Source organism: Hippocampus guttulatus, chromosome 8 (assembly GCF_054856545.1).
Source record: "Hippocampus guttulatus isolate MCC_2025c chromosome 8, RoL_Hgut_1.0, whole genome shotgun sequence".
Lineage (NCBI taxonomy): Eukaryota > Metazoa > Chordata > Actinopteri > Syngnathiformes > Syngnathidae > Hippocampus > Hippocampus guttulatus.
In genome coordinates this window covers 20432833-20459402 of record NC_141268.1, presented here as the reverse complement: position 1 = coordinate 20459402, position 26570 = coordinate 20432833, and the positions used below count along the sequence as shown (strand labels likewise).

Here is a 26570-nt window from a genome sequence, read left to right as displayed (position 1 = left end):
GCTTCACAGCCAGGCTGAAAGGAAGCGAGAAAAAGTAGAAAAGGTGGCCAGGCTGCACACTCATCAAAATATCACGGAGGCAGCGGCGACGACGAGAGCAAGTGCTGATGGGAACTTTTTTTTTTCGGATGCTTTTGTCTTGCAACAACGACGAGTCAGCATTTTAAACAACAGACAAGTCCTCTGACACCGATAGTTAAAAGGTTTTATTTAATTGGATTATATTTCACACAAAGTATCTGCAAAATGGAGGATGGGAGGGAATAGCCAACAGAAATTACTTTTTTTGGGGGGGGGGGTATTTTAAATTCGAAAATATGATTAGGGATTTGTACCCCTGGAAGAATTTTGACTCAATTTTCATAACATTGTGAATGTTCTTGAAAGATTTTTTCTTTCCTTGAGCAACACTGACTTGATCTTGTATTCAGATTTTTCTTACTGGAAAAAATATGACAGTGTGACCACCCATTTCATATTGATAATTTTGTGTCCTTTAAGAACTATATAGATGATGACAATCACCATGAGGTTTGGATGATTTTTACTTTGACCAACTGGTTAAATGTAAAATATAAAAATATAAAAAAAACATACATAATAAAGCAGAACAAATATATATTTAAAATAATGCTAAATGATCATAATACACAATACATATTCATATTGTAAATACGGCTGAAAAAAAAGATATAATAATCCAGATCATTAACAGTTACACCCACTGGACATTTCATAAGGTGCACAGTCTCAGGCGATCCAATATAAATAATAAAAAAAAAAGCTACCTTATAGTAATGATTAAAAAAAAGCCATATTTTTGTAAAGGCAGATTTTCATATTTTTTGTATATAACTCACGAATGTGTCAGAGTACCTAATAATCTGACCAGTAGCTGTATCAATTACACCAATAAAAAGCTTCTTTACTTTGTTCAGCAAATCTCGGAACGTGCAAAGAATTGAAATGCTTGGTGCGAGTTTCTATGTTTTTATGCATATAGTGGTTGTAAATGTAAACATTCCACAGCATAATTTTTGGGGGGGTTAAAAGTTGGTGAATATGAAAAACTACATTTTTTTTGTCCGAACGACAGCATTCCATACAAATGAAGATGAGCTTTTAAAATCAAGTAATGTCGATGGCGCCCCCTGTCGAAAGAGTCCATCTGCCTGACACTACACTACTCAGAAAAAGTTTGAGATATTGTGAAAAGTGTATCTTGGCACACTAAATTGTGCATGTCTGGGATTCCTTCACTCACCGAATAGTATGAAAGGAGGAAGCAAGTTCGTAAAAGTGACAGTGCACTTTTTTCTCCCTCTTGCAGTGTCCACTGATGACTTGTGCAACATTTCCCTTCTAGAACTCTCTCCTTCCCTCTCACTGAAAGACAAAGCAGCAAGTGAAAGGCAGCAAAAAGAAAGTGCATGACAAAAGAAAAAGGTCGAAATCACACGGTGCAACTCTTAATCATGCACACATGTGTTACCCGATGCAAAACTAAGATTTTACAAACCCGGCAGTGTGTTTTTGCAGTGCAAGTTTTGATCGTTCATTCAAAACATTCATGAAAAGCGTAAAAATTCTTTGAAACTGCCCTAAGAGAAAATGGCCGCTCTTGGTTTGCAACTCCTATGGGCGGGACAATATTTTTTTGAGAGTGAAACTTGGCTGGGATAAATTATCACGCAAACCAAAACCCAAAAGTCAAACGAGCCACTCTTGTATTGTTTGCCTCTCATTTTGATTAGCAGTGGTACACCGTCAAAATGGCCACCCGACATTTGCTTCTTCATCTATGCGAGTCAAAATGGCCCCTTCAGTTTTGCCGCGTCACCTCCATTAAAACGAGACAAAACATTGAGAGCTACAATGGCCCACACAAAAACTTCATAAGTCAAATTGTCCGTCACTCCTTTTTCCGCGTGTTCTCCATGATCCAAAATGGCCGCCCTCATTTTGCCTTGTCATCTTTCAGCAGTGGGGACAAAATGTCATGCGCCAAAACGGCCAGTCTTCTTTTGTCTTTGTATCTGTAATTTTCTTGCTTCATCACCATTGTCCAAAATGGCTGCCCTCCTTTCATCTCCATTAGGTTGGGACAAACGAGAGGTGCGTCTCTGGACAATCCGCAGCGACTGAATCATTTAGCGGTCTTTTCTCTGTACTCCAATCAGCCGGTGAGCTCCACCGGAAGCTCTCGGCTGCACAGCGCCTCCCACTGGCGAGCCAGCAGGGAGATGAGTCTCTCACGGGTGTCGGCTCCCGGCACAAAGACGCACCATTGCACCTCACCCTCTGCACCCCCGCACGGAGAGGGAGGGGGAGGCGGAGGCGGGAGACGCTCCTCGCCCTCCACCCCAAAGTGGTCCATGGTGAGGTGGCACAGCAAGCCTGGGCCCGGCAGGTCATCGAATACCAGCGTCAGGGCCTGAGGGTACGTCTGGTAGCCGAGCAGAACCCGGTCCAAGTCGCGGATCCGCCGGGCTTCCCGCAGCTGGTAACGTTCCCTACGGGAGAGGGGTGGCCGATTGACAATCAATTACAAGAAAGGAGAAGGGCAATTGGGCAGCGAACAGGAACCTCACCTGGACGGCGGCTCCTTGGCGAAGTCTGGAAGCGGATAGCTGACGTAGTCTTCGTCCAACAGGAAGATGTCTGTGCTGGTCAGAATCAGCGTCCGGGGCTGGAGGACGGGAGATCTGTTGGAGGTCTGGTTGTTCTCCAGCTGAACCTAGGAGTAAGAAAATCCGCTTGAGACTTCATTTCTACAAAGCTCTAAAATCACAGCATCCCCCAAAAGAGTAAACACCTGAAACACCAGCAGGTACAGCAGCACGTTGAAGGAACGCGAGGACAAGGACGAGGATGACAAAGACGAGGAAGAAGTGGGCGTCGCACTGGCGGGGGTCTTCCTCTCAGCCACAATGAAGGTGAGGTCGCCCATCTCCTCCTCGCTGGGGTAGATGAACTTCACCCTGCTGCTGTGGACAAGCTCGTAGTTGTGCATTTTGCCTGTCAGGGGCACAAATCTTGTAATAACTTAGTGCAATCAGAAATGAATTAAACATTTAAGACATACAGTAGCATTTTACGAGAAATTTCTCTCTTTGTTTACGATGTATCACATAAAATTCAATGTTCAGGGGATACGTCACTGACAATTAGCATCACATCTGCTTGAATTTGAACTGAGTGTTACTTGAGCTGGAGTTGGTAAACTGCGAGTAGAAGTCCTGCTCCGAGGGCTCCGGAGCTGTAGGCTTCTGCTGCAGACTGAGCACAGACATCAGCTCCTGCAGAAACAGCCCTGTGCTATAACTGTCCCTACTCAGGCAGCAAACAATGTGCTCGGCCGAGCGGCCTGCAGAGCCAAAAGGGGGGGGGGGGGGGGGGGGAGAGATGAGCAGGTAAAATGCAGCAAATGTTTTGCAAGACATGGGTCACTCAGAGCCTGTTTTACTAAAGGTTTGCAAAAACAAACTCGATTGCTCATTCAAAGAGATGAGAAAGCTGATCGGCGACTTGGATGCACCGGGCATTGTGTCTGCCAAATGGGCAAAAGAGCCATGACAGTAGTTTTGAACATTTAAAACACTAGGAGTACATACAAAGAGATCTATTTAGTAGAGTTGTTTTATTTTATTTAAGAAATCTCTTGACGAATTGTGGGGGCTGATTTTGTGAAGAGGAGGTACAGGCAAAATGAGAGTGGCGAATGCGTCTTTTCCACTGGAATGAACATTTTTGAAATGCCAGGAACAAAAATGATCACAACACTAAAGTGCAGAATCCTCTTTTAAACATGACTGTCACACCGCTTTTACACCTGGTACCGCCAGCTTTTTAGGATCCAAGTACATCAGACCCGCAGCGCATTTACCAGGACGCCAAAGACTGACCTACAAGCCTGAAGTACTGATCGAACAATCCCACATTGACAGAGAGCAGGTCGACGAGTCGGATAGTGAGGCAGCAGCAAAGGCACACGTTTGGGTCTGGAGAAGTGCTCATGTCCATTTCTGACAGAGGAGAAAGATATACAAGATAGTCATAACGATGGCAGTCAGAGGACTTTCCCAATCAAAGCTTGGGGAGGATTCTTCTGACTTCAAATCTGACTATTTTGAAGTCATCCTTTTGACGGTTTTACACCGTACTATACAGGTGCATCTCAATTGGAAAATTGTGGAAAACTTAATTTATTTCAGTCGTCCAATTAAATGAATCACTTCCCGCAGCACACTTGATGAACCATATTGTTTGAGAATTACTGCTTCTAAAATGAATGAGGTGCTTTTATTGTGTCTTATACGGATGTTGATGTTGAGGCACATTATTACCTGCGTGGCAGTGGCGAGTGGCAGCAGAGTCTTCCAAAAGGAGGTAGACGCTCTCGGTAGAGAGAAAAAGGCAGCAGGCCAATTCTGCCTCGGGTGCAGCGTAGAGAACGGCAGATAGCCACAAGACTTGCCGCACCTCGGCCTCCTCGGACTTTAAAAATTAAACACTTGAGTCATCTTCCTTGATGTACATTGCAACTCATAATTGGCAAAGTTAACTATAAATATACCAGAATCCTGAAATAGTTTCATATCATGTCAAACTTTGAGAGAATTGCGCTGAAAAATAAATGGCTTACAGATGATTCAATTTTTTTTTTTTTTTTAATTATGCACTGCAATTATGTTTATAGTTGCAGCAAAGGTCTCTCTTCTTACGTTAGCAACGCAGGCTCAACATAACTCTCCCTTGGCAGAAAAAGTTGGTGTCTGAGTCCAGATGGATCATTTCCAAAGTGAGCGCCCTTACCAGTGATATATGTCGGTGGAAGTACGTCAGCAGCAGTTCCCCATCAAGCGCAGCCAGAAGCTTCAGCCCCGGGGAGAGACCCGGGGTAAGGTGAGAGGATAGCTGGTTCTCTTCCAGTCGGAGACGAGAGGAGCTGCAAGAAGAGACTGATGAGATAGGAGGACCGTGTAGGAGATGCGGGCTCTTAAAAAAAATAGAGCACTGCATTGTAGAATAGAAAGAAATAAACTGGTTTTATGACGCCAAGTCGGCTCTCTCTCACACACACTGTCGTACTCATGTTGCTGTGTGCCATTGAGGGGTGTGGCCAACTGAGGGACTTTGGCAGTCTGAGTGATTTACCACTCCCTGCTCCTTTTGAGTGTGTTCTTGTAGTTTTGTGTCTGATTATCCCGTCCAATAATATAATGATAAAATCCACTTAGTGAGAGCTTGTAGCTGGAAATTGTGTCACTCAAAAATGAAGGCACCACTATAAGAGTAAATGAAGCAGACGCGGATGGACCTGCTTACCTGCTGTTGCTGTGCGCTCTTCTGCTACAACAGCACTGGTCAACAGGATTCCTATTGTGACCTGAGCAAGCAAACTAGGTGTCATTCTAAAAGCAAGGGTTGGGTACATTTATGTCATCTAGCCTATAATTAGATTGAGAGAAATAGTCACAATTATTGTTCTTAATCTAACGGAAAGGTCGCCCTCACCCTGTGTGGCTTCCTCTTGGTGCGGCCAGCATCTGCAAGGGACAGGCAGCGCCACCATCTTCAGTCCCTCCAGAGCCACTCTCCGCTGGCTCAGCTCCGCCAAGAAGGAGCTGTTGTCCTGGGCCAGCGGGAAAAGCAGCAGCAGGCCTCCGCCAGCCAGCAGTAGCTCGGCCGTGTGGCTCGATCTGGACACAACACCGCCGGTTCAAACACAATAATAGTTGCCAGCTACGACTATTAATGAGCATCGTGTGAAGATGGTTTGTCCGTGTTGAATAATTTAACTACTGGGTGCAGTCATTTATGCACCATGGGTACATGACTGCGGACATGCTACTGTAAATGTCGGGTGTTGATGCTTTATGATCCAAACAGTTTTAAGTGCTCCATCACCATTTCATTGCATCGAGACGCAATTACAAATCCCTTTTTACCTGCGGTGGTGTTTAGGGTGCCGGCATGACTTCCCAGCCTGAGCAGCTCTCTGGTTGGGGTGAAGCACCACCGAGCCGAGGGGTACGCGGACCAGCCTGCACGAGTCCCGATGAAAGCCGGTGGTGCTTCTCTCTCTCTCTGCAATCTTTAGGACATCCATCTTCAGCACCCAGAGGTGTCGGTGGGTGAGAAATAGGAGAGATGGGAGCGCCTTCATGTTGGGGAAAACATCCGACAGGAGTTGGTGTGAGGTGGAAGAGGAAGAGGAGGGCAGGAGGAGGCTTAAGTAGCCTCTCTGAACTTCCTGACTCTCCTCCTTTTCCCAGGTGTTCAGGAGGGAGTGGGGGAGGATCTGAGGAGACTCTGCTACCTCTGTAACCTGCGTCAGTCTTTTCAGCTCGGTTGTGGTTCTCTTGAGCTCCTGGGCCTCGGAGAAGAGGTAATAGCAAGCGGTGCCGTTCTGCAGCCCGAAGGCTAGACAAGAGGCTGGAAGCTCAGTGTGCAAGAAGAGCAGCAGGTGTGAGAAAGGCAGCAGAAGGGCCACCTCAAGACTGGACACAACAGCCTCTGTGGATGGACTCTGGTCTTTGACTGGAAAGACACAAACAAAAGGGTGCAGGGGAGGGTTCAACTATGGTGACCAAAGTTATTGGCCCATACCAGAGGAGCCTCAATCCGTTAACTAAAAACACCAAAGTTATCATGGTGCTAACATCACATAAGAGGGGAAACTCGCTCTGGTAACATTCCTTTATTTACCTGCATCCAGATTAGTCCCCTTGCCATCACGTGATAAGCGCAGCAAGCATAAAAGATTGTGCGTCAACACCACGCACATAACGCTCGGCTCCACCTCTTTCTCCTCCTTTTCCACCTTAAGACAGTAGCACCAAATCACATTGTTGATATTCTCTTCCTGCTGCTTGTCATCACACGGGTCCGAGGGAGGAACACTGAGCCCAGTGGGAAGAGGAGGGAGAGACGAGTCCTGAACAGAATCATCCAATCCCATCTCAAAGTAACCGTCCCCAGAGAGCGGACAGTCCACTTGCGTGGCCTCCACATGGGATGAAACCTCTCTGGATGGGCACACTTCCTCCTCCTCTTTCTCAGCTTCCTTCTTCTCATCTTGCTCCTTCAGGGCGGCGTGGAGGCGCTTGGAGAGCAGGCCTGTGAAGAGCTGGTCGGCGAAGGTAAGGGAGAGGAGGTGAGAGGAGATCAGAGGACACCAGGAGGCGCTGCAGCTGGAGCAGGTAACTTCAGGCAGGCTACAGGAGGATGAGGAGCAGGAGCACGGGCAACTGCAAGAGGAAAGCAAATGATGATTTGCTTTCCTAAGAAAAGCAAATGATGATTTGCTTTCCTAAGAAAAGGGGGGGGGGGGCTTGATCGGATTTAGCTGCTGACCAAGGAGTTGTGTTCGCAGAGTTGTTGTGTAGACGTTCAGACAGACAGATGGTGGGGTCTTGAACCTGCACACAAACATTCAAACAATAATAACCAAACAACCAGATGGTTGTCATAGCAACAAGTAGGATATCTGACCAGGGTGTTGTCAGCAGGAGAAAGGCGGCCACTGGAGGAAGGTGCGGGAGGGAAGATGATAGGTGGAACAGCAGCTTCTTCTCGGCTGGTCATTTCTTCAAACAGGACACACAACATCAGTAGACTTGAGTTACTTTTGTTGTGAAGAAGTCATTCAGGGAGGAGCTTTACTACAGGTATGCATGACTCAAAGTTGAATCTTCCGCAATTTACCGAAATTCAGTAGCAATCGAACAAAATCTCTAGGGGGAGTCACATTTTCACAAAAAAATGGGCTATAAAAATCCTACTTGGTGCAGAAAATGTAGACTCCCTCTATGTTTTTAGACTTTTTTTGTGGGTCTATTCTTGATGAATATGTTTACCAAATTTTATTTAACCGGCTCTAGGGGATGAATATTAATTTGAATTCATTAATGTGATATAAGGATACAGTGTGAGGAAAATCTTGCATGATGTTTTCGAAAGGAACCCTAAAAATAACAACAAAAAATTCCACTTTCAATCAAAATGGCAGACTTCTTGTGTCTTTTTGCATCTGGCTTCCTGACACTTTTTGTGTCGCCCGCGGCCCTCGTGAGGATAAGCGGCTTGGATAATAGATGGATGGATCGTAACAACCAGGAAAGAAAGCAATTACAAGTAGACGACACCATCCCGCAGGCGTGCACAGCCTGACACACACATGGTTACCTTGGCTGGTGCAGGAAGCCTGCTGGGCCTGACAAGCAGAGGAGGCCACGGAAGAGGCGAAAGAATGAGGGGTGACAACGGAGGTGTAGCAAGAGGAAGAAGAGGTAGAGGAGGGAGGAAGAGAGAGGCAAGGAGGTGCAACAGCAGACACCTTGGTCTCCTCACTGATCTGACGAGAGGACAGAGAGGAGGAAGCCTTCAGGGAGCAGCCACCATCCAAATCATCAACCGGAAACGCAGACATCTCAGCACAATGGTCGGGAATCACGGATCTGGATGATTATTCGATTTCTTTTGATTCCTGTACAACAAACGTTACCTTCTTGTCGCTGCTGCTCATGCGGTCTTTGACTTCTTTGGCTTTCTGAATGGCTTTCAACACTTCCACCGTGTCCAACTCCTTCTCTGTGGTCACTTGACCATCCAGACACACCTGACACACAGAGGCAGGAGTGATTCAACGCACACACTCACACACACACACAACATTGCGGTAACGATCGCATTACTTCTGCTGCTCGGTCTCCAAATTGTGCCAGTACTTTGGTTCTGTAGTCGGGGATGATGCAAATTGGGTTGGAGGAGAGGTTGAGCTTCTCCAAGCACGGCAGCGAGCCAATGTTCCTGATTTCTTCCAACTGCAAATGCACAAATACCACTTCTTGGCAAAGAAAACTGACGTGGGCAGTTGTTCTAAATATGAACGCTTACTTGGGCAAGCTGGTTGTGGCTGAGATCCAGGTGGACCAGGGAGTAGAGCTTGCTGAGGCCCGTGAGCCGCTTCAGCTGATTGCCGGCTAGGCTGAGCGTCTTGATGTTTCCCAGCCGCGTGTGAGCCGCCTCCAGGATGGACAACTTGTTGTATGACAAATCCACGTGGACCAGATTGTATAGGTGCTGCAAGAGACATACGGGGCGTGGAACGAGTCAGTTGCACTCAACTGTTAGGCATTCTCTATCTCGGCATTCAACGGTAATGAGCTGATCCATACCTGAAGGTTTTCCACCGAGGAAAGCTGGTTGTGGCTCAGATCGAGAAACTCCACCTCACGGATCAGTTTCTACATGCGGTGACACATTGAAGAATATCAGAGGAAGGAAAAGCCACGCGGAGACGGCGGCTGTGTCTCACCACTGAACCGTCGATGGCGCCGATGGTATTGTGGCTCATGTCCAGCGTGGTCAGGTTTCGCCAGCGTGGCACCACGGCAGTCACGGGACAGCCGCGGTCCGAGCCCTCGGCCTCCCACTGAGGGAATTCGCTGGCTTCGGGCACGAGGACAAGCTGGTGGGGTCAGTCAGTGTATTAGCACATAACATGCAGTATGAATTTCGGATCATATGAAATGCCGCTAAACTTGAGGATTTGTTGCACTCATTTAGTGTTCTTTTTTTCCATTGCAATATTCGTTGATTAAAATGCATTTATTACCTTTGTTTTTATTTACATCAATAAATAATTGCATTGGAATCTTTTTATTTTAAAACAAAATTTTACTTATTCATTTCAGATTGAATCATTTACTTAGGGTAAATAATAAAATTAAAATCCAGTAGTAAAATCAACTACTTTATATAAACAATTAAAAAATATATTGTATTAAGTAACTTCTTAACTGAAAAGAATGACAAAACATTAAAAAAAATAAGAGAATGAGTATTATTAGGATTAACAATTTTTTATGTCTTCTGTAAACGACAAGCCCATCTGTCCATTTGAAAAATCGAAGGTGGCTGTTGAGCAGAGGTTTGCCGAGTCCTTATCTAAAGCGTACCATCATGTTGTCGGTGGAGTGGTGGATATTCAGAGTGACCAGGCTGGCCCTCAGAGACGACAAACCTCCAATTTGCTGTGCTGTGCACTCGCTGATCTGAATAAAAGAAGAGACAAACCTTACATTTCTAGCCACATTTTCAAATCACTGCCAAGGCTTATTAAACATTTGTCACCCAATTATGACAACACAATTATTATTTTACATAATTAATCTACTAATTTGCATTCCAAGCAACCACCACGTCAGGTTTCCCTGCCTATCTACAATGTGTCAAACACCATCATGTCAAAGACAAAAGGTAAGCAAAATTGCATTGAGGTTTCTTGGATGCCCAGATTATCTTTTGATAAGAGGGAAGCAATCTTGATGACAAGGTGCTAGGTCGGCATCTATTTGTGTTGGCGCAGCCGCGGTATAAGGCACGGGAACAGATCTGCACCCTACTTAATATTGAGTGAAGTGCAGGCTCCAGCAGTGAAAATGTTATGCTTTTACTCTTACTCTTCCACGTGCACCCAAAGCCATTTGTTTTGCCCCCAGTTGTCATGGTAACAAAGGCCACATGTGGCTCAGCAGTGTGTGAGGCGGAGTGAACCGTGACTTATTTAAATGAGATAGGAAGTGCCTACCTCTCTAAACAGAACAATTACCACAACAAAACCCAATAAGTGTGTGAATTACGGAATCATTCCTGACCCTTGGGGTACAAAAAAAATAAAAAATAAAAAATAAAATTCAATTTAAAAAAAACATTACACAGGTATGATAAATCAGCTTGACATTTCATAGGTATGATAAATCAGCTTGGAATTGTTCTAAATTGTGAAATAAATGCCAAATATGTTTGTGTGAAAAATATACAAGATCTACGGGGTATTAATATATTTTAGGCATGTTATGTGAGCTGGGAATTGTTTTAATTTGTGAAAAAAAAACATAATATAAATGTTTGTGTGAAAATGTAAATGCAATTACCTCAATCTGAAGCAGGGACTTGAAAAAAGACAAATCAAAAGGCAAATTCATCTCCAGGATGTTACTGCTTCCTACTGGACCTCTGGTGCCACAGACCTGAAGGGTGATTGGTGACAATTCAAAAACCAAAACATGAGCAAAGTGGAGTGGTGTGGCGCTTGCGGCCGACCTTGAGGTAGCGCAGCCTGCAGGTGAAGTCCAAAATGTGACCCAGGTCAGTCTTGGCGTCGCCGTTGTAGCACGTGGGCTTGGCCAGACGCAGCTGCTGGGAGACGGCGTGCAGCTGCAGGGGGCGCAGAGAGAACACCTCGCCGGCAGCCAGCAACTCTTCACCTACCAACAAACACCATTTGGCTTTCGTTTTGATGTTTTCATGACAAATTAATCACAAAAATGAAAAAGTAGAAAGGCAGGAAGAAAACCTTTATGAAACAACTCCTCGGCTAATGCAGCCGTGATGCCGTTGATCTCCTGAAAGAGGAAAAACAATGAATAATGTTGTAAATCTCTAAAAATCTATTCAAGTACATTAAAAAGTATACCGGAACCTCGGTTCTCATATGCCCGAGTTTTCAAATGATTCTTCTTTTTTGTGTGTGTCTCTTTTCTCCCAGTTTTTATAAATGCACCCCCCCCCCAAGATATGTTCCACTCAGCCAGTCATTTATTTCACAGTCACACACAATAAATGAGCACAAAGTACTTTGAATTTTTTGTTTGGAATGCTTTTATTTTGAAGGCCTGATTTTCAACATGATGTAATAATGCAGATGTTGCCCCAACTTGTAAGAGTGTTGCCGAGCACACAGAAAGATGTATCACCTTGAGTGGTTAATAATAGCTTGAATTGCAGAATACGCCTTGCCATCTGTTAAATCCGTTTAACACAACACGTCAGAAAGTGGCAAGAGAAAGAAAGTCAGAAACATGACAGGAGTCAAGAAAACTTTAAAAATGATCCACGTCTCCCCTTCGAGTTGGATACGCCTATGGTGATGTTCACATGTTGATAAGCATGGCTCACATGGCGATGTTTTTGGCGACGGTGGAACAAGCGGCCTACTGTTACACTTGCGCGGTCATGGGATAAACTCATGACATCATTACTGGTTCAGATTAGACACTGCTCAAAGGCATGTTGGCAAGATCTACTACATGCTAGAATATGGAATTGTCAGAACCTTAGATCGGTATAAGTGAGATGGAAATTGAGTCTCTTTTGAAGCTATACCTCAGAGGAGAGATAATATATGCACATTTTGTCTACACATATACATGCTGCTCCGTGTTTAAATAATCAACAACTAATCCATTATCAAATTAATCAACTATTTTGATAAATGATTAAAATTGGCAGACAGATTAAAAAAATAACACTTTTTTGAGGGGGGGAGGTGGGAAGAAGATTTATTGGTGGTATATCCCCACTTATTCAAGAATTTGGGGGGTTAAGAAAAACATTTTTTGACCCCGTCAATTTTTTCCAAAAAGTATTTGTAATAGGCACCAATTCTATGCAGATTATTGTGGACCCACGACTAGTGGGGCTCACTGTATATGGCTTGTTAGAACAAGATGGTGTTTAAATACACAATATTTCATTCTTTTTTTGTTTCCCGTGTCAGTTTCCCAGTAAACTTCAACTGGGAGCATCAAATAAACGTGGGATGTCTAAACTCACATAAAGGTTGAAGTGAAGGAAGGTGGAGAGGGGAGTGGGCGTAGCTCCCGGGAACTGTCGGCGCAGCGCCTGCAGGTAGACCTCCAGCTCCTTCTGCCGACGCTCTACCAGGCTCTTGGAGTTCTTGCCCAGCATCTTCTTGGGCGGGAGCAAATGCCGGTCCACTTTGTTCTCAGCCGCCAACTGGAAAGACGAAAACGCAGTCAAAACATGCAATTGCCAACATGAGAACACTCGCTGCTGTAGGTCACGATGTGTATCCACATGTTCACAAGCAGACTAACCGACTCCATCTTAAGACATCAAGTCACACAGTCCTAATTTTTCTATTGTGACAAAAATATTGGGGAGGTCTGTTTCATGTTTACCTTCTCATGGAGGTCGTGAAAGTCACTGTAGCGATGCTTCACTGTCCACTTGTGCTCTCCATCCAACACTTCGATGATATAGACCTGAAAGGGCAAACAACTCACTTTGTCTTTAGGCTGCGGCTATCGAATACCTTAAGCATTGTCTACTTTACCAATTATGAAAGAATACCAAAACCAAATATGCATATGAGGTATAGGTATTATTGTTGTCTTTGTACGGTAGCCACCCTCACATGCTACATTAGAATATCTGCGACTTTTAATTTGTCTGGCCTGAAATCGCACGGTCTGGCCGGTGCGTCGGCGACCGAGAGTTAAGTTCTTTTTAGCCAGTCTGTGCATTACGTGCCTTGTTTACCAACGTATTGCGTGTAGACGTCCCAACAATTAATCGACAACTAATCATTTATCAAACATAATGTACGATGTATGTATTATTTTAACAATGCCTATTTGTTAGACGGAACCATTGTAACCATGATTTCTGTTCCCTTTCGAATTTTCGTCCCGTCCAATTCGTGCATATGAACGTCCTAAATGATTTTTTTATTACTGCGTGTCATAAAACATACATTGTTTTTTTTGGGGGGGGGGGGGGCGTTATAATACTTTCAGTGAAACCGACTTCCAGCGATAAATTCCTTGTGTTTTAGTATACAGTACTTGACCAAAGATGATTCGGATTCAGACAGCTTGCTATTTAGCACTTCGCTCGCGCAGTCCAGTCCGTCTTGTAGACTCAAAACGACGGTCAGGTGAAAACGAAACGCAAGGACACAGTAATTCTAACATGTCGACGATTCAAAAACGACCTGTTTTATCGACAATTTCTCGCCGACGGACGACGCTTTTTTTAACCACAAGCTAAAGGTAAAAGGCGGAAGCCAATCTTACCGTGTAGTTTTCCACCAATTCAGAGCCAACAACACACACTTTCCTTTCTGACAACTCCTCTGTGAACGGGACGGGTTCCATGGTCGAGGCAAGAATTGCGGTCTGTCAAAGGCTAAACAGTGTCATTTGAATCGAGTTTTTTGCGACGTAACTTGAGTTTCTTCGCTCGCCGTCTGCTGCCATTTAATTTGTTGTCACGCCAAGCAGCTGACTTTTCCTCGATTGTGATGGCTTGGACCCAAATATGACGCAACTCTCCCCTCTTCAGGTAACATCTTGTATTGCAGTTTTTTTCTCAAGCTAGGCGGCTTCTATGGAAAACATTTTTATATTTATTCGCTATCCTGACGTAAGATCCATGTACTGTACTTTAGTAGTTAATATCTATGAGCTACGAGTACTACTACTGGAGTACTAGAAGTTAACTAGTGGAGTTTTATCATGTCAATGAAAGGAAGAATTGGAGGGTAAGAAGAATGAAGGAAGGACGAAAGGACACGACAACGTCACATTCATCTCCATCTGTTTAATAAATGTTAATAAATGCAGATGCAATAAATAAAATGCGTATACTGTATCCACCTTTGGACTACTCAGTATGTATACCGTGTATGAAAGAACAATTTAACAGGTTTTATTCAAATATGTAGTACGCATCTGAGCCACATGGGGTCACTCGACACCTTTGATATTTGATTTTCAAAGTTTTCCTGAACGAAAATCCAAGCTTGTGCGACGTTTAATGACGTTCCTTCTTATGACATAATCATGTAGAGTATATATGTTTGATTGTAATGTCCTGTTATGATGTGCCAGATTGGTCCTTTAAAATGTATACTATTATAAGGTCCTATGGAGAGGAAGTTGGATAACGTTTTATAATTTCTGTTGAAAGTGAGAAATTTACTTGCTTTGCCCCGAAAAAGATGATTTAATTTTAGTTTAAGCTTTAAGACTCCTGAAACACATTAAACATACTTTGTTTCCAAAAAAAGTTGTTGGGGAACACTAGTGTGCCGAATGTTGTGTCGAGTGACTCTGCTGCTAGTGTCAATCATCGAAGGGGGCGAGGCTCAAAAGAAAACAGAATTGGATCAAGTTTCATCTGCGGGCAGAAGTGGATTGAACCATTTGCGCAAATGGGGGGGGGGGGGGTTTAGGAGGCAACACGTTCACCACCATAAACGCCAACACGTGGGAAAACGTGTACATACGTGGTAATACTTTATAGTACGACGTAGATGTTGCGTAACGTTGCTACATATATGAAGCGAAGGTAGAAGTCGGGATTAAAAAGAAGGCAGGATAGGAGGTAGACTGGCTATCCCCCCCCATTTGGAATACCCTACTGGATAGTTCTACCCCTTTAAGTGTCCTCTTCACTGGGTCAGAGCCACAGTTCAGCTGAATGCTTAAGGAAGATTTAAGTGTTACAACACGTAGCCCAAATCTTGAAGGGGGAAAAAAGAAAATCGCACAGGAAAAACAAACAACCTCGACAAAATTAAAACTGCACTTAATAACTCGCTTTAAAAACTCGCCAGGCAACGCTGCGTGCAATTCCTCTGAGGTGAAAAAGACAAGCGTCGCGAGGGCCGAGGAGGGCGTGACGCGCAGCCAGAGAAGGCTCGCGGGCAAGCGGGCAAACGAGGCAACGACGAGCGGGCTATGCGTCGGCCCAAGCCAGACGTCAAGAAGAAGAAAAGCCATAAAATTGTCAAAAGGTAGACCGGTCGGGGGGCGACGGCAAGACACTCAAAAGTCCTCTTTGTTGAGGATGTGAACAAAGGAAGCAGCTTCACTCTAAAGGAAGATGCTCTCAAAGGAGATGTGCGGGCGAGAAGCCCGGCGGGGTGGCGTGCAGGCCCGCAGCGAGAAGCGCAAGGCGGCTGGTGGCTATTTGAGAGGACGCAAGCATCCTCATCCTCACGGAAGACTCCAGAGGCCCACCAGCAGCACGACTTTGCTGCGCCTCCGGCCCATCAATGTCCAAGGTAATCGAGCTCGGGGCATGCGTGCCCCCAAGAACACCAACCAGTTCCTCATGCACGAGAAGTACCAGATGATGCATATGCGCTCCGATTCCATGGGCAGCGACACCGGGGGAAGCTGCTCCGATAGCGAATCGGAGCTCACTGACATGGACTCGTACCTGGGTGCCCTGGAGAACGCCAGGGGAGCCCTGCCAGACGGTCTGGAGCGAGAACCAGAACCGAAACCGCCAAGTGGGATGCGGCAGGACCAGGTGGTCCAACACGAGGACAGCATGCAGTACTTCCCGTCCGAGGATGACCTCCTGCAGAGCCACAACTTTATGCAGCGGGACTTTGCACAGTTCTGTGACTTTCTGACATCATAAACAGGCAGGTTTGTGCCTACGTCATCATGAGTTGTCAACAAGAAGTGTCTTTTGTACAGTACATTGAATTTCCCTTGAGGGAATCACAATGAGTATAATAAATTCTATTGAAAAAAAATCAAGTTTGGTATTTTTTTTTTGAAATCTATGCACAGAAAAACTTACCGATTTACTGTTTTTGGTGCTCAGGCTAAAGCAATAACAGAGCAGCTGAGGTGAGTTGAGGAGCTTCATTTTGTGCAGTTATGATATGTTATGAACATTTCTGGCATGTTTATTCTGTCAATATTTTTAAAACACTGAAACCCTGCATATTGTGATTTGCCATGATGTTGGTTGTGGCATCTCAGGGAATAAGAGTTTAGAAAATTAATTTAAATAAAAAGAAAAAGGGATGTTTGATTTACTGCTGTTTTTGTCCCACACACAAAGGATGGTGGGAGTGAGCCCAAGCGGCCAATCAGCATTAAGCTTGCTGCACATGACTGATGGATGCCGCCTGTTATCATGAGACAAAAAAAAGTCAATCTCTGTTGATTGTTTTTTTCCAAGTGTGGCATCTTTCTTGAAAGGACATAATACCATAGTGACATGAAAACACAAAATTCTAAAGATGCATCTAATGTGTGGTAGGTAGACCCCCCCCTCCCCGACACCACTTTTATTGATCCAACACAAAATTGGGTAGACATGCCAAATCATGCCAGGACACATAACAAAGTCTCATGGGCCAAACTGAACAGGAAGTCAACCATTTTGGTTTGAAGCAACCAATTTGGGCAAATTCACTCAATACTATTCACTGGAAAGTTAGGAAAAAAATTAGCCGGACACCAGTTTCACCAGTCGACAAGAAATTGGGTGGATATGTCTTTCGCGACAGGACAGACAAAAAAGTCTCAAGGACCTCAGATCTAAATTGAACAGGAAGTCGATTATTTTGGTTTGAATTTGATTATTTTGGTCACATTCCAAAACTCCTACTTGGGAATTTGCTCAAACCGTGAGTAAATTTTGCCATCTGCCCATCCAGAAAGCCCGAAAAAGTTGTTCCCCAATCGCAAGCCTTAACCTAGTGAGGGACAGTCCAGGGAAGGCATTAAACCTCTTTAGTGTGTCATAAACCAATCACGGCCATGTTGAGTCAGTGTGAGCCGTGCAAAACAATGCAGCATGTTTCACTTGCAGCGCTTTACATGGCCAGGAAGCATACTTCCTCATTTGAGTGGCCAATTTTTCAATTTTATCCCTTAAGCAACAGACTTGTAGTTGCATAGGTGTTGATGAAGGAGAATAGGGCTGCAGTAATACATGAATCAAGCAGAAGAGGGAAAAGTTAAAATATTTTGAGAAAATAAACCTGTTTGACGAGTGCAAACTAGAGTTTTTGAATTGAATTATTTAGGATTTATTTTAGGGATTGGCCGTCAGCAGAGATGTTCATACTGTAAATACTAATTTTAATTTTTATTCTAGTCCATTGTTATAATTAACTACTCACTGTAATGAAATCTACATTTTAGTTTTGCAACCATTTGACAAAATTAAATTGAGTAAATTCAACACCATATTTTTTCAATGTATAATAAATGTTGACTTCAGTTATGTTATTAATACTTGTAAATTTGTTTTGAGTGCAAAATTGTAGATACGCACCGTCAGGAATGCAGAGAAATTCCTCTTGAACTTGAATGGCTAATACACACGCACACACACACACACACACACACAAAGACCACAGATAGTGTCACACTAACCTGCAGTGTTCGTGTCACACCAACCTGCAGTGTGTGTTTGCACAGTCTTAGGGTTTCCAATGTGTCTCTTTGTGCTGGTCATTTGGGTCCTGTTGGCTCCACGGGTCCTGGTTCAGGTTTTCTCACTCACACACATACACACGCACGTCAAATTACATGGGATGTTTAGTGCTCTTATATTTCACTTTCACTAACACAAAACTACCAATGCTTACTATCTTTCAAAAAGTGTACGACGAGAATAACCAAATGCTCATTTTTGTTTTGCCCCCAGAGGAACTTGTTGAAGTAGTTTTGTTGTCAAAGTCAGGTTGAGTTAGTTGTTGTCAAGGAGTTGCTGGCTCAGCTCAGGTTTCCACCACAAGACCATCATGTGTGTATGTGTGAGGGTGCTCCCACCCCCCACCCCCCCATTCACAGAGGGTCCCACCTCCTACCCCTGCCGCTTGAGAGGGTCCCGGGCCTTCCAAAAAACTATTTTCAACGTCGCACTGCTCCAAATACAGTACTACACTCAATAATTGTACATGACACACACTTACTCAAGAAAATTGAGTCTAAAGTTTAGTGTAAAGCATATCTAGTCCAAGGTCTGATCTAGTCTAAAGTCAGATATGGTCCGAAGAGCGTTAGAGTCTCAGCTTTGGTCTAGTCCAAAGTCATGTTTAGTCTAAATGCTAGTGTATTCTACTCTTAAAGCTGGTTTGGTGGTCAAAAGTATGGTCTTGTGTAGTCCAAGGTATGTTCTAGTGTAGTTCATAGTCTGGAAAAATCAAAATGCTTTTCGAAAGTCAAATCTAGTCCGAAAGTGCAAAATGTCAATGTGCAAAACAATCAAATGATAATGCCGCCAGGCCATATATTGTTGCAACGACCAGTTAAAGTTGTGCACAACGTTTGGACCCTTGAAATGTTGTGTCTTGGCCAGTGTACACTGAGGACTCTCTCTCATTTTCATATTTTTATTCGCTGTTAGCAACCCACCAGTTAAGAATCAGTGTCTATCTATCTATCTATCCATCTATCTATCGTTTCATAGTTGACTTCATGACACAAAAGCAAATAACTTGCAAATATGGTTTGAGTTTTTGTTCAGCCACCAATCGGAGAAGGAGCTCAGTGTGTTGCCAGGAGGAAGAGGAGGAAGAAAAGTGGACTGGAGATACTTTTTCCACTAAGGAGTGGAAAAGTACAGCAATCCTCTCAGGGGGTGGAGCCTTCTACACAGAGCCAATCCTTTCGCAGACAAACAAATGGATTGACAGCAGTGGCATACAATTGAGAAGCCTGTTTTTTTTCCTCCTTTATGTGAGCGTGTGTGAGTGTGTACGTGTGTTAACTTGAAGATTGTGTAATTCAGTAGAGGCATTTACTTTTATTGTATTATGAGTGTGGTATTTCTAGATGTAGATGACTCAAAAATATACAAATGAAAATTCCCACCTTTTTTTCCCTACAAAAGATTTTTAGAATGAAAATAGGATTATTTTTCTGAAAGATTTTAATCTCAAAGTATACAAAACATGTTCCCGCAAATACATTACATTTTTCATCCAATTTACAACATTCCCCCTGAAATACATTATATTGAAAGTATACATTTTTGTTAAAAAACACAATAACAAAAAACGTTGAAAATCGATAGCACTTCTGAAGAAAATACAAAAATATATTTTAAAAAAATCCCCCTCAAACAAAATATCTAGGTTTTGTGGAAAATTGAGACTATTTTCCCGCTGAAGTTTTATTACTCTCAAAAATAAATGTTTGGAATTTGTAATTTTTTAATGGAAATTATCCTACGTTTTCATTAAAATATAAAATCCCATTGAAAAAAAATACACGCACACACACGCACAACTTTTTAATTCAAAACCTTTGTTCACCCTTCAGTTTTTTTAACTCTCACCGTCAGGTAGTCCCACCCTAACGAGATTTTACTGCATGTGCTTATTTATTTTATTTGTTTTAACCTATTGGTCCACGTACAAACAGTAGCACTTGTTTTGACTCTGTGCTCCCACCTTCAGTAACTCAGCAGCCTGGCAATACTGTACACCATGGGGAATTATTGACTACACGAACCTTGTACGTATGTATGTTTTTTTTAGGTCATTGTACGTGCGTTTCATTCAAAACGCCACGAGGCTGCAAACTAACGTTGACATCAACAGGACGGACAGTAAAAGCATTAAAATACATGACTTCCTGAAACGCGTGTTGACAAAAAAAAAGGTTACGGAAGAGTCGCTACGATCACGTCTGGAACGTCCTACGCGGGACTTGCCGTCCTTGTGTGCCGTGCGCGCGCATGAGGACCCAAACACGGAAGTGAATGTGGAAACCGAACCGCAATATGACGTTTGAACTCGCTGTTTAAATCGGTCTAATCAAGCATGGATCGTTGATTCATAACCATTAATCCTTAATATATTAATTAAACTGATACTTAACATTTGGCTCCGCCTCCCCTCCTTAATCGCCGTTAAAGTTTTATCTCCCTCTCGATCATTTAGCCGCCAGGTTTTGAGTTCGGGCAACGACCCGATTTTCAGATTAAAATCAATAGTCTAATACCTCAATAAAACATAAGTTCTTCTCTTATTTTTGTGAGTTGTACTATGTATTTGAAACGTTTTATATAGATTGTCAACCGTTCCTAACCAAGATGTTATGGGTTTTTAAATTTACAAACATTTTATAAACATTGTGACCCATACAGGGTCTGTGTGTGTCCTACGATTGGCTGAAAACAGTTCAGGGTGTACCCCGTCTATTTTACTGCCCGAAGACAGCCGGTATAGGCTCCAGCACGCAAGCGACCCTCGCCAGAATATGGAATATTTATACCTATACTGTAGATCTATTCTTTTCCCCCCTAAGGTCCAACAAAGCATAGCTTTCGCTGGCTTGGGCGATGTGATCAAACACACACACACACACGACTAAGGTGGAACGTCTTCCGGGAGCTTGGAGGCAAGAAAATATGAGGAACTTTAGGGACTTTTAAAACCCGGAAATGTGCCCTAAAACAGACAATACTGTAACTGGGTGAAGCCTTTGCGTCATCTGCTGGCCAAATTGAACCTCGCACGCTTAACCTGATTAAACCCTGGCTGCAGCATGTTGGAGGGGGGTCTCGCCGTGGGATGAACGAAAACGTTTGCGTCCACACGTATTGTCACCCTCCAAGAACCTTCTTTTTTGTTAAACTATTTCCTTGGTGGCTGTAAAGATGCACCATCTGATGACATCACATTTTATTTAACAACGTAAATTACACAACCGTCTGACCGAAACCCCAATACAGTACTAACCTCAACCATGCAGGGAGTGCGTCCTCTACTGTACACATATGGCACTGCTCCCATCCCACCCATTTCCACATGAAGGACGTGTTTTGACCACAACTTTTGAACCCATCTCCAGACACTCAGAACCACCGTCAAGTCACCCATTTTCAGGGCCCTTAAACGCGCTGGATGAGCTCTGGTGTTTCTACAACTCTCGCTTCTGCACAGACCTCTATAAGTGGAATTTTCGACCCCCTTCCGTCAAGCATTTCAGTTAGCTCCGCTCCGACTGAAGCTCCCATCAATAAAGTCGAGTTAGGTGTGTAGTTTCCAGTTTATATGCTACAATAAACATTTTTTTTAATGAAAATACTGTATATTGTAAGCGACATTATTCCTGACTGATGCTCATCTGCTCCTCCTCTTCTTGTTGTTTTCGTGTCCTCTCCTCTTCGGCCTCCAGCTCCCGTTGCTCTCTGACGTCGGCCTCCTTCAGCTTCTCCTGCACGTCCTCCGGAATGTTGACCTCCAGCAGGTTCTCCATGCCCTGTTCCGGCTCGTCCCCGATCAGCACCTGCAGATTTGACGACCGCCACGTTGGGTGAAACCAACATCAGCTTCAGACTGGGAGTGATGTCACATTTGCAGTTGCGCCTTAGCTGCTGCTAATTAATTGCAAAAGTGATCAGCAAAGAGAAATCCAGATCGGCTCACAACATAGAGCACAATGTTTATGATCCTGGTTTATGATGCTGCTTTTACACTTGTAATCAATTGCTTGATTGGTCATACCTCAACCAGTTTTTCACATGCGGTGGTGACTCTGGGGTCCTTCTCCCATCGGTGGAACTCCCTCATGATGACGTACACGTTCTTGTCCTTCATAGTCCGTCGGCCATCTTTCGTTGCCGTCAGCTACAACGCAATATCGATGTGAGTGAGAAGAACATGAGCCAAAACATGCCAAAAACTGTTGTGGGAAGTTACCTTTACTCAAGTAAAAGGAGTGGAATCAGTACTTCGACTTTCACCATTTTTTTTGACACAAGTATATATACTTCCGCTTAGGCATCACATGTGAGTACTTTTGCCAGCTCTGCTACATTTGTTTGTTTGTTTGTTACCAGCATCAGTGTTTCCAAGAGCATTTTCCTGATATCGGGGTCCTCTTCTCTCTTCTTGTCCTCCGGCAGGTACTGAAGATCCACAGGCAGACCTACACCACCATGACATCACCATCACCTTTGTCATCATCATCCTCATCCATGTGACCCATCAGAGCTCGAACCTTCATTGTCCTCCTCACTGAGTTCTTCTGGACCGGCCAACGGAAGCAGCAGGAAGGGCAGGATGTCCACTTGATCGCTTAGTAGCCACTCATGATTTGCTGCAGAAGAGTGATCATGTGACAACTGAGAAAATCGAGTTTCATAGCAGAATTTCACTCCCCCCAAAATTAAATGGCTTAATGCGACTGAAGGGGAAAAACAAAAACAGTTGGACTAAGAGTTCGACTCTTGGCCACAGACCAAGCGAGCGGGCAACGCACATCCCTCGACACGTTGCAGTGGAAAGACTGCATCCCCGTATTGGGTTTTCAGGCTCCGCATACAGTTCTATCCTGTTTAGTAATATATATAACTGAAGCGCGGAAACAAGGTCTAATAATCATGAATGAAGCAAATGGCTACAAAGAATTGTTCTGAATACATATTTAACAATTAAATGCAAAAATTAAAGTACCTTGACCACTGGAAGAAAAAAAAATCTTAAATGAGACTTACCATGAAATTAAATAATTCAAAATAGGGTGTATAAGGGCAGATACTAGCCATACTTTGTTTTCTAGTCACAGATACATAGGAAATTATAAATACAGTTAAGTATTGTTGGAAAACACACAACATGTATACTGGCACTGTACTGGTATGTTTTGGGCAGTGGGTATTGCTTATTCTTAAAACCCAGAAAGCTCATCTGGATTTTTGACCAGCAATTACATTTGCCACCTTGGGACTCTCAAATGTAACATAACCCGAACAAAAGTGACCCCAACTGTTACCAAGCACGAAACCTAACTACTCCTTCATAATAAATTGATTCATCCATTTCCCATCACTCACAACAAGTTTTATGAAAGGTTGCCATGCTGGAGCCGTGGCTTCTCACCATAGTCAAAGCAGCAGTTGCGCAGAACGCCAATGACTCCTCCACGCCGCACTGCTGACACCTGAAACTGTGTGAAGGGCAACAAACGTTGGACCACACACCTGGAACGCACACAACTCAAATAAATTTTCCCTACTGAAAGGGTTGGAAATGACAATTATTATGATTATTATTAATAATTATTACAATGAGTACCATAGTGCGTGTTAGATTCTAAACATAAATGTTGAATCAGTATTTTTTAAATGCAAATATCTGCACTCATGCCTAAATAAGTATGCGAGTGCTTCTGCCACCTATGCATTGAATCTGGAGTGTGTGTGTGCGCGTGTGCGTGTGAGCGTGTGTGTTTTGCCAACACAACAGACCTGTCTTTGTCCATCAGGAAGCGTCTAGCTTCTGGCAGCTGCGTGAGATTGGACAGCAGAGGAGCAAGGTAATGCAGCTTGGCGTGAGGGTTGAAAGCCTCCATACACAACATGTCCACCAGCTGAGCCAGGCCAACCTCCTCCTGGAGCACCTGGAAAACAAACACGTTGGGTATCATTCCTGTTCTAACGTTAGACAAAAACAGTCCAAAATAAGTCAATTTGGGTCGGAAATGGACCAATCTACTACTTGGTTCAATTTGACCCAACGTTCTGGATTGTTTCCCATGTAACATTTAAAAAAATGATAATAATAAATGTGGTCCAATATAGTTTAATTTACAGTCTGGTCCAGTTTGTGTAAACACTGATCGACTTCAAAGTCTAATCTTGTCTGGTCTCACATTTGGTTGCAAGTTTAAAGTCTGGCTTAATCTAAAGTCTCATAAATCTGATCTGGTCAGAATTTTAGAGTGTGGTCTGGTTTAAGGTCCGGTCCGGTTTAATCAAGCCAAAAGTCTGTTTTCGTCTAAAGTCTTGTCTGGTTTGGTCTATTTGAAAGTCAAATATCAAGTTAGGTGTGGCCTGAAATGTTAAGTCTGGCCTTGTCTGAAGTTCTGGTCAGAAGTCTTAAAGTATGGTTTAGTCCAAAGTCTCGTCCGGTATGGCTTAGTCTAAACTCGGGTATGAAATGTATAGTCTGGTCAGACATTAAGGTTCTGGTCTAGTCTAGTCTTAAGTCTGATCTAGTCTAAAGTCCAACAAAAGGTCTTGTCTAACGTCTAGTTGATCATTTTAAATGTGGACTAGTCCAGAGTTTGTCTGGTTTAGTCTGAATGTGGGGAACAGGTTTTGTTTTGAGAATGTCAGTTCGGATCATGGCAAATATAACAGATCTTGTGTCATCCAAGCTGAAGGTGTTAGTTGTAAATTGACCAGTGGGGTCCCAGCGTACCTTGAAGAGTGTCTTGCATGTCTTCTCGTGGCGCGTCAGGTTGGAAAGGATGGTGCAGATCTGGTCGGAAAACGGGTACTGCGGATCCTTGAGGTTCTTGAGCAGTGAGGGCACCATACCAACGTCTGTCACCAACACCTGACCGTGAACATACATTCGTAATGGAAAATGAAGCTTCAAACGTGCTTCAGGAACGAGTTGTTGTATTTATTGACTCCTCTAGCTGACACTCTTTGTTCAAATTTGGGCTAAAGTATACAGACTTGCCATTTCTGAAACACCTTAATTTAAACCAACAGTGCCATCTAGAAGAGTAAAAAAATAAATAACAATAATTTAAAAAAACCCCACAACAACCATTAAGAGGCAAACAGATGAGCATTGTGTCGATCTTATGTCTCAATACTTATGAACCTGACTGCATATTTGCAGGACGCAGCAGTGTGGATTACCCCCAGTTACCTGGTGCAGAGTCTCGTCGGCCGAAAGGTTGATCAGGATGTGGTAGCAGTCCTTTGCGATGGCGATGGAGGGGTCGGACGTCAGTGCAAAAAGAGCGGCTATGAAGTCAGGTTTGGTGCGGAGGAAGCGGCAGCCATCTCTGCAAAAAGAAAAAAAAACAGCACTGTGTGATCAACTGTGGTTCATGCTCATCATTTTATATGCAGGGAAAGCTTGATTATCATATACCGTAATGCCGCTCACCTGTTTCCTGACAAGCCCAGGATGTAGCTGGTGGTGTGACCTTTGACGTCAGGTCGTGTCGCAGGTGTCAGAAAGGAGAGCAGCTCGGTGGCCTCAGAATCACTCAGCATCTTCAAACATTAATGCAAAATAAAACATTTATTTGTGATTGTCAGTGAACAGATCATAAAGCTTGGTTAACATTTGGGACTGCAAATCGTAAATTTGAAACACAGTTACCACTTTTTTCAAACAGATTTTTTGGGGGGCAATCCCAAGGACATCTGAATTGCTGTGGAATGCAATGATAAACAAACTTCACTTCACAATCTGTGTGGGCGTGACTATATTAATTTGCCGTCTTATTACATCACAGTGGGGTGGAGCGCAGAAAGGCTCACTCACGGTTATTCAGAAGTGGGCAGCTAATAATGATTTATTTACAAATTCGATCTGACCCTTGATGGGTAGACACACCTATTTGTATACACACATAGAAGTCAAATTTGAAGCATTGTTACAAGTTAAAACATGATTTGTACCATACTTGGCGGAAATTATTAACTGTCAGTGCCAGCTACGAACGTGTATTAATATAACTCGTAAGAAGTACAGTGAATTTTATTAATACTAGGTTGACTTCGCGCTCACGTATAGCGCGCAAGAAGAGGCAAAAGTCACTTTTCCGGTGAAATGCGATGGTCGAACGTGTAGTTTCGTAACATTGACCTACCTTTAACTTGATAGACAGCAGTTGGTCTCATCCTTTAACTGGCTAGACAGTAGTTGGTCTCATTCTGCGTTTCATTTGTTAATTTAAAATGCGAAATGTCATGCGTCTTTCAAACTCTCACGTGTAGAATCCGCCGTAGTTACCCAAAACACATCCGGCAACGAGACCTGCACCGGAAGCTTCTACGGTAAAACACTGGGACAAACTGAGAAGCTTTCCGTGACTCCCATGGAATCACAACTATATCATTGTGTCGGAGGAAAAAACGTCTGCAATTAATTACGACAACACTTGATTCGCAAAGCACGAATTTTCCGTCCAACCACACGCTGTGACATTCTATTCAGGTTTTTAAAATATCCT

The 26570-nt window shown here is 43.5% G+C and overlaps 3 protein-coding genes across 6 annotated transcripts; 1 reads left to right on the top strand and 2 right to left on the bottom strand.

The window, feature by feature from the left end:
- Positions 1-527: 527 nt before the first annotated feature.
- On the bottom strand, positions 528-14127 carry nisch (nischarin). Of its 4 annotated transcripts, XM_086117780.1 has the most exons (27): positions 13890-14125; positions 12993-13076; positions 12625-12807; positions 11366-11414; positions 11113-11276; positions 10944-11039; positions 9966-10061; positions 9323-9475; positions 9183-9251; positions 8902-9087; positions 8700-8828; positions 8510-8623; positions 8191-8359; positions 7498-7592; positions 7360-7424; positions 6712-7253; positions 6323-6543; positions 5952-6163; positions 5518-5702; positions 5329-5389; positions 4816-4948; positions 4347-4497; positions 3906-4025; positions 3206-3367; positions 2816-3018; positions 2592-2737; positions 528-2513 (listed from the first exon to the last, which is right to left on the bottom strand). In XM_086117780.1, the coding sequence occupies exons 1-27, from the start codon at positions 13968-13970 to the stop codon at positions 2177-2179; spliced, it is 4206 nt and encodes a 1401-aa protein (XP_085973906.1). In that variant the 5' UTR covers positions 13971-14125; the 3' UTR covers positions 528-2176. The 4 variants fall into 4 exon arrangements, 3 of the variants coding, with proteins under 3 accessions (XP_085973906.1, XP_085973905.1, XP_085973907.1); XM_086117779.1 differs by having other exon boundaries at positions 5952-6543; XR_015101606.1 differs by lacking the exon at positions 528-2513 and having other exon boundaries at positions 3206-3299; positions 5952-6543; positions 13890-14127.
- A 1146-nt stretch (positions 14128-15273) lies between these two features.
- LOC147201764 (uncharacterized) lies at positions 15274-16370 on the top strand. Its single transcript, XM_086118208.1, has one exon. It carries the CDS (start codon positions 15703-15705, stop codon positions 16246-16248), a length of 546 nt encoding a protein of 181 aa, XP_085974334.1. The 5' UTR covers positions 15274-15702; the 3' UTR covers positions 16249-16370.
- Positions 16371-19488: 3118 nt separating this feature from the next.
- Positions 19489-26468, bottom strand: hgh1 (HGH1 cochaperone). Its single transcript, XM_086118204.1, has 10 exons — positions 26208-26468; positions 25496-25605; positions 25253-25391; positions 24791-24928; positions 23836-23987; positions 23468-23568; positions 22587-22685; positions 22423-22514; positions 22091-22213; positions 19489-21872 (listed from the first exon to the last, which is right to left on the bottom strand). Exons 2-10 carry the CDS (start codon positions 25603-25605, stop codon positions 21690-21692), a joined length of 1137 nt encoding a protein of 378 aa, XP_085974330.1. The 5' UTR covers positions 26208-26468; the 3' UTR covers positions 19489-21689.
- Between the last annotated feature and the right edge of the window lie 102 nt (positions 26469-26570).

Bases quoted from the DNA above. Each gene is read 5' to 3' on its own strand.
- nisch (XM_086117779.1), bottom strand. From the start codon at position 13,970: ATGGAACCCGTCCCGTTCACAGAGGAGTTGTCAGAAAGGAAAGTGTGT. The intron at 9,088-9,182 runs GTATGGATCAGC...TGTCTCTTGCAG, and splicing joins CCTCGGTGGAAAACCTTCAG to CACCTATACAATCTGGTCCA. The intron at 4,949-5,328 runs GTAAGCAGGTCC...CTCTTCTTGCAG, and splicing joins AGAGCGCACAGCAACAGCAG to CTCCTCTCGTCTCCGACTGG.
- LOC147201764 (XM_086118208.1), top strand. From the start codon at position 15,703: ATGCTCTCAAAGGAGATGTGCGGGCGAGAAGCCCGGCGGGGTGGCGTG.
- hgh1 (XM_086118204.1), bottom strand. From the start codon at position 25,605: ATGCTGAGTGATTCTGAGGCCACCGAGCTGCTCTCCTTTCTGACACCT. The intron at 22,515-22,586 runs GTTCGAGCTCTG...ATGGTGGTGTAG, and splicing joins CAGTGAGGAGGACAATGAAG to GTCTGCCTGTGGATCTTCAG. The intron at 21,873-22,090 runs GTATGACCAATC...TCAAATCTGCAG, and splicing joins CATGTGAAAAACTGGTTGAG to GTGCTGATCGGGGACGAGCC.